General features: G+C 46.1%; 1 protein-coding gene across 7 annotated transcripts in view; it reads left to right on the top strand.

Annotated features, from left to right (window-relative positions):
• sli (slit guidance ligand) overlaps positions 1–14,423 on the top strand; it is a 659,016-nt gene that overhangs the window by 353,719 nt on the left and 290,874 nt on the right. For all 7 annotated transcript variants that reach the window (XM_070102675.1, XM_070102671.1, XM_070102676.1 and 4 more), the window contains one exon: positions 600–671. In XM_070102675.1, coding sequence (XP_069958776.1) covers positions 600–671 — 72 coding nt within the window. The remainder of the gene's footprint in view (positions 1–599; positions 672–14,423) is intronic.

Genomic DNA, 14,423 nt, shown 5'->3' with positions numbered 1-14,423 from the left:
TGTTATCAGTAACACGGACTAGTACTCACTCTTAATTCACCGACCAGCTGACCCGAGGTTCCCAATGCGTGGTCTACTACACACGCGGCTGTCCAGAGCTCTCGCTCGACGGACCTGTCACCAACAACCTCCTTGCCCCGCTCTTCCCTGGGCTTATATCGTAGTCAAAGTACCCCCCTCCCCAATGTTGTATGTACCACGTGTACGACCTGACGCCTAGGTCTGAGGCGTCAAGAACAAAAGACCTCAGACGTGGGCGTGGCTACAGACGCCTGCCAAGGCAAGGTGTGACCATATAATTGGTCAAATTAGGTCTCCCCAGAGACCTCACAAGCCCAGCTGGACTACATCACAAAGACCCATCCATCTATCATGTCTGGTAGATGTAACACTGGTACATGTAACACTATGTAGGTAACTCTATGACTGAAGAAATACTTCCTGTGTGTTTGTGTGTACTCACCTACATGTGGTTGCAGGGGTCGATTCACAGCCCCTGTGTGTGTGTACAGAATACATGTAACACATAACTGTGTCAGATATACCTGGAACATTGAGATATGACCACCTGTGTGCTAACACTGCTGTGTTTCCCGCAGGAGGCTCAACAACAACCGCCTGCGCCACCTGCCAGATGGTCTCTTCAACAACAAGCCCCATCTGTACCGTCTGTGAGTATTCTTACTCTTAGTGTTACCAGCTGTTGTTATTCTCTTCTCCAATACTGTTGTGTTACTGTGTGTGTGTTGCCATTGGCTGAGGTGGACCCTATAAAGAAAGCACATCTACCATTGTTCATATAACAACTGTCTTGCTAGAAATAACATCCTCACTCATCCTTCAGAGTGCAGGTACTGTACCTTCCACCTCCAGGACTGTAACATCCTCACTCATCCTTCAGAGTGCAGGTACTGTACCTTCCACCTCCAGGACTGTAACATCCTCACTCATCCTTCAGAGTGCAGGTACTGTACCTTCCACCTCCAGGACTGTAACATCCTCACTCATCCTTCAGAATGCAGGTACTGTACTTCCCACCTCCAGGACGGTAACACACACACACACACACACACACACACACACACACACACACACACACACACACACACACACACACACACACACACACACACACAAAACAAACACACACACACCTATCTCAGCTTTAGTACCTAATTATTCTACAACTAGCTATCGCAACTGCAGTCCTTGTTATCCTCTTAAGAACGTAGATACCTCTGTCTGTCTCTCCTGAAGACACTAGCCCTGCCCGCCCTGATGTAGGGCCACGATGGACCTGATATATGGTACCTTAGTGGGAGGGGCTGGTCTGACGTATACACATGCTATACCCTGGCGATACCTTGGTGATGATATCTGCAGTATTGGGGTATATATTGATTAGGAATGTATGGGAGTGCCGGTAGATAGTGTGTACTGTGTCTGGCTATGTGTTGTGGGTGTGGATTTGCTTACATTGACTGTTAAGGTGGCTTGTTCCACACTAACAACGGTAAGTGTTATTGAATGAGCTGGTACTGGAGGTAGAAGTTACAGTACCTTGGCTGGTACAGTTTACAACTAACCCACAATACCCTGGCTGGTACAATTCGCAAGTGACCTACAGTGCCCTATCTGGTACAACTCACAACTAACCCACAATACCATGGCTGGTACAATTCACAACTAACCCACAATACCATGGCTGGTACAATTCACAACTAACCAACAATACCATGGCTGGTACAGTTCACAACTAACCCACAATACCATGGCTGGTACAATTCACAACTAACCAACAATACCATGGCTGGTACAGTTCACAACTAACCCACAATACCATGGCTGGTACAATTCACAACTAACCAACAAGGTCCAAATGAAAAAATAATGATTGACCTTTTGGTAATTCCTGAACCATCATTAAGACGAGAGGGGATAAGAATTAGGTGTCAGTAAGAAGTAAGGTCAAAGACGGGTAAGGTGAATTAGAGTCTAGACTGTTGCTGCCAGAGGATGTTGATATAGCGTTCTCTTATTGTGACCATAGTGCCTCTGATTTTTTAGTGGTTAACTCTGGCAATTCCTTCTGTATCTCACTGCTGTAAGCTGCTGGGTACAGTACAGACATATACAAACAGCAGGAACAGACAAGCAGACATACACCTACGCACACAGGGAGATATACACAGAAACCCAGATATACATAGGCAGACAAACAGACACATAGAGGGTTACCACTAAGATTTTCTCGTAAAGAGAGAGAGAGAGAGAGAGAGAGAGAGAGAGAGAGAGAGAGAGAGAGAGAGAGAGAGATTTATATATGACGATTCTTTGAGAGAAGAGCCTGGGTGAGATGAGAGATGAGGTGGGAGATAAGTGTGAAAGCTCACAGCATCACTAACCAGACGGAACTGTATCTACAGTGTCACTAGATCTCACTCATAGTTATTTTGGAGCAGCATCATAACTTACCTGCAGAAGAGTTATCTTAAGTGATGATGACCGTCTTAGTACACCAGCTGTGTACCACTCAGTTACACCTGTGTGCTGGTCTAGTGTGTACCTGAGACCTGTGTGTTGGTCCAGTGTGTACCTGAGACCTGTGTGCTGCTCCAGTGTGTACCTGAGACCTGTGCGCTGCTCCAGTTTGTACCTGTGACTGTGTGCTGAACCAATGTGTACCTGAGACCTGTCTCTCTCGCTCTCTCCCTCTCACAGCACCTAGCAACAGCTCTCTCTCTCTCATTCTCCCACACCTAGAGACAGCTCTCTCTCACTCTCACACATATTTCCAAGCTTTATCAACCCTCTCTGTATTTTAATGGGTTTATGCAAATAAGGAAGAGGCGATTCTCAGTGTCGTCAGCGGCAGCAGCAGCAGCGGTTCCTGTCTAGAGGCAGGAAGACAGGACGAGGAGAGAGGAAGAGGAGGAAGGGAGAAAAAGGAGGGATGACAGAAAGAGGAAGAGAGGAGGATAGGGAAGGGAGAAGAGGCAGTGAGTATGATGAAGATGTTGCTATCTCTCTATTTCTAACTCTTTCTCTCTCTTTACACACACACACACACACACACACACACACACACACACACACACACACACACACAAGGTGGACAAAGACAGGATGTTCCAGAGATTGGACACAGTAACAAGTGGACACAGTTGGAAGCTGAAGACACAGATGAATCACAGGGATGTTAGGAAGTATTTCTTCAGCCACAGAGTAGTCAGTAAGTGGAATAGTTTGGGAAGTGATGTAGTGGAGGCAGGATCCATACATAGCTTTAAGCAGAGGTATGATAAAGCTCACGGCTCAGGGAGAGTGACCTAGTAGCGATCAGTGAAGAGGCGGGGCCAGGAGCTCGGACTCGACCCCCGCAACCTCAACTAGGTGAGTACAACTAGGTGAGTACACACACACACACACACACACACACACACACACACACACACACACACACACACACACACACACACACACACACACACACACACACACACACACACACACACAGTCCATAGATGAGCAGAGAGAGAGAACAAGAGGGTGAGGTTGATAATCTTGGAGAGAAATTTGACTCCAAACTGACCTTGAAGAACTACGTTGCAAATCTTGCAAACAAGGCAACCAGGAAGCTTACAGTATTTCGATGTATCTCGCATCTGCTCAACAGTAGAGGTTGTAAGATTCTGTACGAGGCACAATTACGCTCACACCTCGAGTATACTCCACTTTCTTGGGTTGCCTGCCTATCCATCTCATCTGCGACTTCTTGACAGAATAGAGAACAGAGCAAGACGACTCATCTCTGGGCTGCACCCAGCCTGGATAGATCTGTCATTTCAGCAGAGCCTTAAACACAGGAGGGACGTGGGCGGCCTTATTGTTATGTATAAGGTCAATATTGTCCAAGTACCACACTTGACTCCACTTCGAGGACAGCGAGAAGTGAGCTTCTACACCACAAGACGGGCAACAAGCAGCATCTACACTCTGACTGTAACCTTCTCCAGAACATCACTACAACTGAGATCATTTATTCCCAGGATGACTCAAGTCTGGAACATGTTCGTACTGCATAATAACATCACAGAAATAAAGTCACTTAACCAAATAAAATCACTGTCCCACAGATGGCTCCAACTTCACCCTGTTCCCTTACTTGTGTGTCTCATAACAATAAAAAGCCTTTGAAATAAGATGATGTAGGTAACAGTTTTGACCTTGTAAATAAAGTTAGGAACCTTAAACCTAACACTGTAAAACTGTGTAAATATGAGAGAGAGAGAGAGAGAGAGAGAGAGAGAGACAGAGTATTAGATGCATTACCACTGGTGACGGTACAGCAGTATCGTAACTCTGCCCCTGTAGCTACAAATACACGGGTACAGCGAGGTACATAACCATCCTGTACTAGTGTACTGTACCTTCAAGACCGGCGGCTTCAGCACCTCGCAGAAAACAGTGTCTCCCTCACAAAAGAGACAGTGTCTCCCCCACAGAAGAGACAGTTTCTCTTCCACAGAGGAGACAGCGTCTCCCCACAGAAGAGACAGTGTCTCCCCCACAGAAGAGACAGTGTCTCTTCCACAGAGGAGACAGTGTCTCCCCACAGAAGAGACAGTGCCTCTTCCACAGAGGAGACAGTGTCTCCCCCACAGAAGAGACAGTGTCTCTTCCACAGAAGAGACAGTGTCTCCCCCACAGAAGAGACAGTGTCTCTTCCACAGAGGAGACAGTGTCTCCCCCACAGAAGAGACAGTCTCCCCCACAGAAGAGACAGTGTCTCTGCCACAGAAGAGAGGAAGGTGTGTCCACTTATAAACACTTACATTTGTCGTCAAGGAAGGCTCATAAAGTCTGACCCGAGAGACAAGCAACTTGTTTCTTCAAGACCTGAAGAATTCTTGTAACGTCTCAGAGTTCAGTCTTAAGTCTTGTGTGTGTGAGAGAAAGACAGTACGTACTTGTACTCAGCAGAATAGTGTAGCCATACAGTACTCAGAATGTGTGAGTACATACACCAGGAATGTCTTTGTCTCTCCACCTCTCTCTCTCTCTCTCATATATATATATATATATATATATATATATATATATATATATATATATATATATATATATATATATATATAAGACAAAAGAACCACATTGGAAGTTGAATGATAGCTCTAGGCCTTTCGTGTTGCAATCAGCACATCAGGAGTAGTAGGAGTAGGAAGAGGAAGAGGAAGATGAGGAAGAGGAAGAGGAGGAAGAAGAGTTGGTTTAACATGGTCTGAGCAGTAATAGGTGTCAGGGAGGCTGCCATCAGCCTGACCCATCACCACCGCTGCATTCCAGAGGGGCTACGCCTGACCTACTGATTGTGGCTCCCTCACAGAGGTAGTCTGAGTGGCCAGCGTTCTGATGGTCAGACTAATAAGGACGTCTCTCTGCGGTTCTTCACCTGATTCTCTCTCTCTCTCTCTCTCTCTCTCTCTCTCTCTCTCTCTCTCTCTCTCTCTCTCTCTCTCTCTCTCTCTCTCTCTCTCTCTCTCTCTCTCTCTCTCTCTCTCTGTCCGATGGCCATTGTATGGCAGCACACTAAAACACTGTCCACTATATAGGTAAACAATGTCACCTTTGCACCAACACTTCCTCACCTCTGGAAATGCAGACTCGAGCCTTGGCTGATAGACTGTGTCTGTTGGTGGTAGACACACACACCTCAGTATTGTAACGTCTTCTCAGAGGATTGTAAGATCTCTCAGAGTATTGTAAAGTCCTCTCAGAGGATTGTAAGATCTCTCAGAGTATTGTAAAGTCCTCTCAAGAGTATTGTAAGATCTCTCAGAGTATTGTAAAGTCCTCTCAGAGTATTGTAAGATCTCTCAGAGTATTGTAAAGTCCTCTCAGAGTATTGTAAGATCTCTCAGAGTATTGTAAAGTCCTCTCAGAGTATTGTAAGATCTCTCTGAGTATTGTAAAGTCCTCTCAGAGTATTGTAAGATCTCTCAGAGTATTATAAAGTCCTCTCAGAGTATTGTAAGATCTCTCAGAGTATTGTAAAGTCCTCTCAGAGTATTGTAAGGTCTCTCTGAGTATTGTAAAGTCCTCTCAGAGTATTGTAAGGTCTCTCTGAGTATTGTAAAGTCCTCTCAGAATATTGTAAGATCTCTCAGAGTATTATAAAGTCCTCTCAGAGTATTGTAAGATCTCTCAGAGTATTGTAAAGTCCTCTCAGAGTATTGTAAGGTCTCTCTGAGTATTGTAAAGTCCTCTCAGAGTATTGTAAGGTCTCTCTGAGTATTGTAAAGTCCTCTCAGAGTATTGTAAGATCTCTCAGAGTATTGTAAAGTCCTCTCAGAGTATTGTAAGATCTCTCAGAGTATTGTAAAGTCCTCTCAGAGTATTGTAAGATCTCTCAGAGTATTGTAAAGTCCTCTCAGAGTATTGTAAGATCTCTCTGAGTATTGTAAAGTCCTCTCAGAATATTGTAAGATATCTCAGAGTATTGTAAAGTCCTCTCAGAATATTGTAAGATCTCTCTGAGTATTGTAAAGTCCTCTCGGAGTATTGTAAGATCTCTCTGAGTATTGTAAAGTCCTCTCAGAGTATTGTAAGATCTCTCAGAGTATTGTAAAGTCCTCTCAGAATATTGTAAGATCTCTCAGAGTATTGTAAAGTCCTCTCAGAATATTGTAAGATCTCTCTGAGTATTGTAAAGTCCTCTCAGAATATTGTAAGATCTCTCAGAGTATTGTAAAGTCCTCTCAGAATATTGTAAGATCTCTCAGAGTATTGTAAAGTCCTCTCAGAATATTGTAAGATCTCTCAGAGTATTGTAAAGTCCTCTCAGAATATTGTAAGATCTCTCTGAGTATTGTAAAGTCCTCTCGGAGTATTGTAAGATCTCTCTGAGTATTGTAAAGTCCTCTCAGAGTATTGTAAGATCTCTCTGAGTATTGTAAAGTCCTCTCGGAGTATTGTAAGATCTCTCTGAGTATTGTAAAGTCCTCTCAGAGTATTGTAAGATCTCTTTGAGTATTGTAAAGTCCTCTCGGAGTATTGTAAGATCTCTCAGAGTTTTGTAAAGTCCTCTCAGAGTATTGTAAGATCTCTCTGAGTATTGTAAAGTCCTCTCGGAGTATTGTAAGATCTCTGAGAGTATCGTAAAGTCCTCTTGAGTATTGTAAAGGTTTCGCAGAGTATTATAAACAAGTGAACATCAAGAGGTTGTAAGAGCAGACGATGGCCTCTCCCAGATCTCAGCAGATTAGCTACTGTAAACTTGTACACTAGATTGTTTTTCTGAGAGTTACTTGCTAACTGTGAGGGAGGGAAGACTTGGGACCCTGACCAGACCTGGGGCTGGGGCTGGGGCTGGGGCTGGGGGTGGGGGTGGGGCTGGGGCTGGGGCTGGGGCTGGGGCTGGGGGTGGGGCTGGGGCTGGGGCTGGGGCTGGGGGTGGGGCTGGGGCTGGGGCTGGGGCTGGGGGTGGGGCTGGGGGTGGGGCTGGGGCTGGGGCTGGGGCTGGGGGTGGGGCTGGGGCTGGGGCTGGGGGTGGGGCTGGGGCTGGGGCTGGGGGTGGGGCTGGGGCTGGGGCGGGGGCGGGGGCTGCTGGGGCCTGTGTAAGACTATAAAATATAGTACACAGTAGATGATGAGGTAATCACTCCCTCAGTCTTGTGGAATTATACAAAGACAGTCGAATATGAGGGGGATCAGTCCCTCAGTCTTGTAGAACAGTTGTAGATGGGGTAATCAGTCCCTCAGTCTTGTAGAACAGTTGTAGATGGGGTAATCAGTCCCTCAGTCTTGTAGAACAGTTGTAGATGGGGTAATCAGTCCCTCAGTCTTGTAGAACAGTTGTAGATGGGGTAATCAGTCCCTCAGTCTTGTAGAACAGTTGTAGATGGGGTAATCAGTCCCTCAGTCTTGTAGAACAGTTGTAGATGGGGTAATCAGTCCCTCAGTCTTGTAGAACAGTTGTAGATGGGGTAATGAGTCCCTCAGTCTTGTAGAACAGTTGTAGATGGGGTAATCAGTCCATCAGTCTTGTAGAACAGTTGTAGATGGGGTAATGAGTCCCTCAGTCTTGTAGAACAGTTGTAGATGGGGTAATGAGTCCCTCAGTCTTGTAGAACAGTTGTAGATGGGGTAATGAGTCCCTCAGTCTTGTAGAACAGTTGTAGATGGGGTAATCAGTCCCTCAGTCTTGTAGAACAGTTGTAGATGGGGTAATGAGTCCCTCAGTCTTGTAGAACAGTTGTAGATGGGGTAATGAGTCCCTCAGTCTTGTAGAACAGTGGTAGTTGGGGTAATCAGTCCCTCAGTCTTGTAGAACAGTGGTAGATGGGGTAATCAGTCCCTCAGTCTTGTAGAACAGTGGTAGATGGGGTAATCAGTCCCTCAGTCTTGTAGAACAGTTGTAGATGGGGTAATCAGTCCCTCAGTCTTGTAGAACAATGGTAGATGGGGTAATCAGTCCCTCAGTCTTGTAGAACAGTGGTAGATGGGGTAATCAGTCCCTCAGTCTTGTAGAACAGTGGTAGATGGGGTAATCAGTCCCTCAGTCTTGTAGAACAGTTGTAGATGGGGTAATGAGTCCCTCAGTCTTGTAGAACAGTTGTAGATGGGGTAATGAGTCCCTCAGTCTTGTAGAACAGTGGTAGATGGGGTAATCAGTCCCTCAGTCTTGTAGAACAATGGTAGATGGGGTAATCAGTCCCTCAGTCTTGTAGAACAGTGGTAGATGGGGTAATCAGTCCCTCAGTCTTGTAGAACAGTGGTAGATGGGGTAATCAGTCCCTCAGTCTTGTAGAACAGTTGTAGATGGGGTAATCAGTCCCTCAGTCTTGTAGAACAGTTGTAGATGGGGTAATCAGTCCCTCAGTCTTGTAGAACAGTGGTAGATGGGGTAATCAGTCCCTCAGTCTTGTAGAACAGTGGTAGATGGGGTAATCAGTCCCTCAGTCTTGTAGAACAGTGGTAGATGGGGTAATCAGTCCCTCAGTCTTGTAGAACAGTGGTAGATGGGGTAATCAGTCCCTCAGTCTTGTAGAACAGTTGTAGATGGGGTAATCAGTCCCTCAGTCTTGTAGAACAGTGGTAGATGGGGTAATCAGTCCCTCAGTCTTGTAGAACAGTTGTAGATGGGGTAATCAGTCCCTCAGTCTTGTAGAACAGTGGTAGATGGGGTAATCAGTCCCTCAGTCTTGTAGAACAGTGGTAGATGGGGTAATCAGTCCCTCAGTCTTGTAGAACAGTTGTAGATGGGGTAATGAGTCCCTCAGTCTTGTAGAACAGTTGTAGATGGGGTAATCAGTCCCTCAGTCTTGTAGAACAGTGGTAGATGGGGTAATCAGTCCCTCAGTCTTGTAGAACAGTGGTAGATGGGGTAATCAGTCCCTCAGTCTTGTAGAACAGTCCCTCAGTCTTGTAGAACAGTGGTAGATGGGGTAATCAGTCCCTCAGTCTTGTAGAACAGTTGTAGATGGGGTAATCAGTCCCTCAGTCTTGTAGAACAGTGGTAGATGGGGTAATCAGTCCCTCAGTCTTGTAGAACAGTGGTAGATGGGGTAATCAGTCCCTCAGTCTTGTAGAACAGTTGTAGATGGGGTAATCAGTCCCTCAGTCTTGTAGAACAGTTGTAGATGGGGTAATCAGTCCCTCAGTCTTGTAGAACAGTGGTAGATGGGGTAATCAGTCCCTCAGTCTTGTAGAACAGTGGTAGATGGGGTAATCAGTCCCTCAGTCTTGTAGAACAGTTGTAGATGGGGTAATCAGTCCCTCAGTCTTGTAGAACAGTTGTAGATGGGGTAATCAGTCCCTCAGTCTTGTAGAACAGTGGTAGATGGGGTAATCAGTCCCTCAGTCTTGTAGAACAGTGGTAGATGGGGTAATGAGTCCCTCAGTCTTGTAGAACAGTTGTAGATGGGGTAATGAGTCCCTCAGTCTTGTAGAACAGTTGTAGATGGGGTAATCAGTCCCTCAGTCTTGTAGAACAGTTGTAGATGGGGTAATCAGTCCCTCAGTCTTGTAGAACAGTTGTAGATGGGGTAATCAGTCCCTCAGTCTTGTAGAACAGTTGTAGATGGGGTAATCAGTCCCTCAGTCTTGTAGAACAGTTGTAGATGGGGTAATCAGTCCCTCAGTCTTGTAGAACAGTGGTAGATAGGGTAATCAGTCCCTCAGTCTTGTAGAACAGTTGTAGATGGGGTAATGAGTCCCTCAGTCTTGTAGAACAGTTGTAGATGGGGTAATGAGTCCCTCAGTCTTGTAGAACAGTTGTAGATGGGGTAATCAGTCCCTCAGTCTTGTAGAACAGTTGTAGATGGGGTAATCAGTCCCTCAGTCTTGTAGAACAGTTGTAGATGGGGTAATCAGTCCCTCAGTCTTGTAGAACAGTGGTAGATAGGGTAATCAGTCCCTCAGTCTTGTAGAACAGTTGTAGATGGGGTAATCAGTCCCTCAGTCTTGTAGAACAGTTGTAGATGGGGTAATCAGTCCCTCAGTCTTGTAGAACAGTTGTAGATGGGGTAATCAGTCCCTCAGTCTTGTAGAACAGTGGTAGATGGGGTAATCAGTCCCTCAGTCTTGTAGAACAGTGGTAGATAGGGTAATCAGTCCCTCAGTCTTGTAGAACAGTTGTAGATGGGGTAATCAGTCCCTCAGTCTTGTAGAACAGTTGTAGATGGGGTAATCAGTCCCTCAGTCTTGTAGAACAGTTGTAGATGGGGTAATCAGTCCCTCAGTCTTGTAGAACAGTTGTAGATGGGGTAATCAGTCCCTCAGTCTTGTAGAACAGTGGTAGATGGGGTAATCAGTCCCTCAGTCTTGTAGAACAGTGGTAGATAGGGTAATCAGTCCCTCAGTCTTGTAGAACAGTTGTAGATGGGGTAATCAGTCCCTCAGTCTTGTAGAACAGTTGTAGATGGGGTAATCAGTCCCTCAGTCTTGTAGAACAGTTGTAGATGGGGTAATCAGTCCCTCAGTCTTGTAGAACAGTGGTAGATGGGGTAATCAGTCCCTCAGTCTTGTAGAACAGTGGTAGATAGGGTAATCAGTCCCTCAGTCTTGTAGAACAGTTGTAGATGGGGTAATCAGTCCCTCAGTCTTGTAGAACAGTGGTAGATGGGGTAATCAGTCCCTCAGTCTTGTAGAACAGTGGTAGATGGGGTAATCAGTCCCTCAGTCTTGTAGAACAGTTGTAGATGGGGTAATCAGTCCCTCAGTCTTGTAGAACAGTGGTAGATGGGGTAATCAGTCCCTCAGTCTTGTAGAACAGTTGTAGATGGGGTAATCAGTCCCTCAGTCTTGTAGAACAGTGGTAGATGGGGTAATCAGTCCCTCAGTCTTGTAGAACAATGGTAGATGGGGTAATCAGTCCCTCAGTCTTGTAGAACAGTGGTAGATGGGGTAATCAGTCCCTCAGTCTTGTAGAACAGTTGTAGATGGGGTAATCAGTCCCTCAGTCTTGTAGAACAGTGGTAGATGGGGTAATCAGTCCCTCAGTCTTGTAGAACAGTGGTAGATGGGGTAATCAGTCCCTCAGTCTTGTAGAACAGTGGTAGATGGGGTAATCAGTCCCTCAGTCTTGTAGAACAATGGTAGATGGGGTAATCAGTCCCTCAGTCTTGTAGAACAGTGGTAGATGGGGTAATCAGTCCCTCAGTCTTGTAGAACAGTTGTAGATGGGGTAATCAGTCCCTCAGTCTTGTAGAACAGTGGTAGATGGGGTAATCAGTCCCTCAGTCTTGTAGAACAATGGTAGATGGGGTAATCAGTCCCTCAGTCTTGTAGAACAATGGTAGATGGGGTAATCAGTCCCTCAGTCTTGTAGAACAATGGTAGATGGGGTAATCAGTCCCTCAGTCTTGTAGAACAATGGTAGATGGGGTAATCAGTCCCTCAGTCTTGTAAAACAGTGAAGATAAAGTGATCAGTCCCTAAGTCTGTCCCTTCCAGAAGATTGGAAGGGACAACGACAGTGTTTGTCAAGCTGTGTCAGGGAACAAAAACAGTGGTATTTATGTCAGTATTTTACAAAGACAGTTTTTGTCGAGGAATGGAGACTGTCAAAGACATAGTTTTGGCAGGTAATCCAGGCGATTATACAGTAGTTACTGGTAACGTAACACCCTTGGTTACAAAGGTGTTACAGAAGCAGGTGACATAGTGGAAATTCTCTGGCTTTTGGCACTGATGTTGGCACCGATGTCACCTTTGTGACTTGGTGTCTCACCTTGCACTAATGTCACTTGTGACTTGATCTCTCACCTGTCACTGATGTCACCTTTGTGACTTGATGTCTCACCTGGCACTAATGTCACCTTTGTGACTTGATCTCTCACCTGGCACTGATGTCACTTGTGACTTGATCTCTCACCTGGCACTGATGTCACCTTTGTGACTTGATGTCTCACCTGGCACTGATGTCACCTTTGTGACTTGATCTCTCACCTGGCACTGATGTCACCTTTGTGACTTGATGTCTCACCTGGCACTGATGTCACCTTTGTGACTTGATCTCTCACCTGGCACTGATGTCACCTTTGTGACTTGGTCTCTCACCTGGCACTGATGTCACCTTTGTGACTTGATCTCTCACCTGGCACTGATGTCACCTTTGTGACTTGATCTCTCACCTGGCACTGATGTCACCTTTGTGACTTGATGTCTCACCTAGCACTGATGTCACCTTTGTGACTTGATCTCTCACCTGGCACTGATGTCACCTTTGTGACTTGGTCTCTCACCTGGCACTGATGTCACCTTTGTGACTTGATCTCTCACCTGGCACTGATGTCACCTTTGTGACTTGATCTCTCACCTGGCACTGATGTCACCTTTGTGACTTGATCTCTCACCTGGCACTGATGCCACCTTTGTGACTTGATCTCTCACCTGGCACTGATGTCACCTTTGTGACTTGATCTCTTACCTGGCACTGATGTCACCTTTGTGACTTGATCTCTCACCTGGCACTGATGTCACCTTTGTGACTTGATCTCTCACCTGGCACTGATGTCACCTTTGTGACTTGACCTCTTACCTGGCACTGATGTCACCTTTGTGACTTGATCTCTCACCTGGCACTGATGTCACCTTTGTGACTTGATCTCTCACCTGGCACTGATGTCAACTTTGTGACTTCGGTCTCTCACCTGGCACTGATGTCACCTTTGTGACTTGATCTCTAACCTGGCACTGATGTCACCTTTGTGACTTGATCTCTAACCTGGCACTGACGTGTGTTGTAGTGTGGGTGTTGTACTTACCTAGTTGTGGTTGCAGGGGGTCAAGTCACATATACAAGCTTACCTGAAATGCTGATCTCTGGGGATGTGTCTCATATTAACTCGTGTTCATATTACGTGTTCCTTATTGGTCGTTCTTGTTGAGTTCCTACGATAAAGCTCTATTGTTGTGCTTTATCGTGGATTGGTAAAGTCGTGTAGAGCTTTATGGTCACTCGTTGAAGCTCTACGTAGAGCGAGACGTTGTGGCAGTGAATGCTTGTTCTGGAGATAGCGTTGATGCTTGTCGTCAATACACCATCTCGCCCACACCATCTCGCCCACACCATCTCGTCCACACCATCTCGTCCACACCATCTCGTCCACACCATCTCGCCCACACCATCTCGCCTACATGTATAATGATGGAGGGGAGGAAGTTAGGTGGTCAGGGGAGGCAGCTGGGGGGGAAGGAATAAGGTAGGTGGTTGCTCCCCTGGGTGATTCAGGGGCCTTGCCGGGCCCTTCTAGGGACGTTGGTCCTGACATCCAATTTGGACGGCCTTTGAGGGACGCTCCTGTGAGGGGTTGGGGTCCCATCTATCTCCCATCAACGTGAGATGCTGGGGATGCTTCCCTATCCCTGTGTGATGCTTAGAGGGGGATAGTCTTCTATCCATGGTAGCCAGCAACCCTGTATCTGTCCATTAGTGATGCTGAGTCCCTGTCAATATCCATGGTAGCCAGCAACCCTGTATCTGTCCATTAGTGATGCTGAGTCCCTGTCAATATCCATGGTAGCCAGCAACCCTGTATCTGTCCATTAGTGATGCTGAGTCCCTGTCAATATCCATGGTAGCCAGCAACCCTATATCTGTCCATTAGTGATGGTGGGCTCCCTGTCAATATCCGTAGCAGCCAGCATCCCTGTGTCTGTCCATTAGTGATGCTGGGTCCCTGTCAACATCCATAGTAGCCAGCATCTCTTTAACTGTCCAGAGTGATGCTGGGTCCCTGTCAATATCCATATCTCAAACTGGAAATAAGTCACTTTGTCTGACTTTTTTGGGTTATTCTGGGTAATTTACATTGTGTATGATGATTGTACTTATGTGTAACTTCGCCTAAATAAACTTACTGGGCGTTCCGTCCCTATTCTGAGGGAAGTCCCTGTCCCTTGTTCCCGTTTGGGGAGTA

The sequence above is a fragment of the Cherax quadricarinatus genome, chromosome 83 (genome assembly GCF_038502225.1).
Source record: "Cherax quadricarinatus isolate ZL_2023a chromosome 83, ASM3850222v1, whole genome shotgun sequence".
Classification (NCBI taxonomy): domain Eukaryota; kingdom Metazoa; phylum Arthropoda; class Malacostraca; order Decapoda; family Parastacidae; genus Cherax; species Cherax quadricarinatus.
Note: the sequence above shows the minus strand (reverse complement) of the source record. Positions and strands in the feature narration are given on the sequence as shown.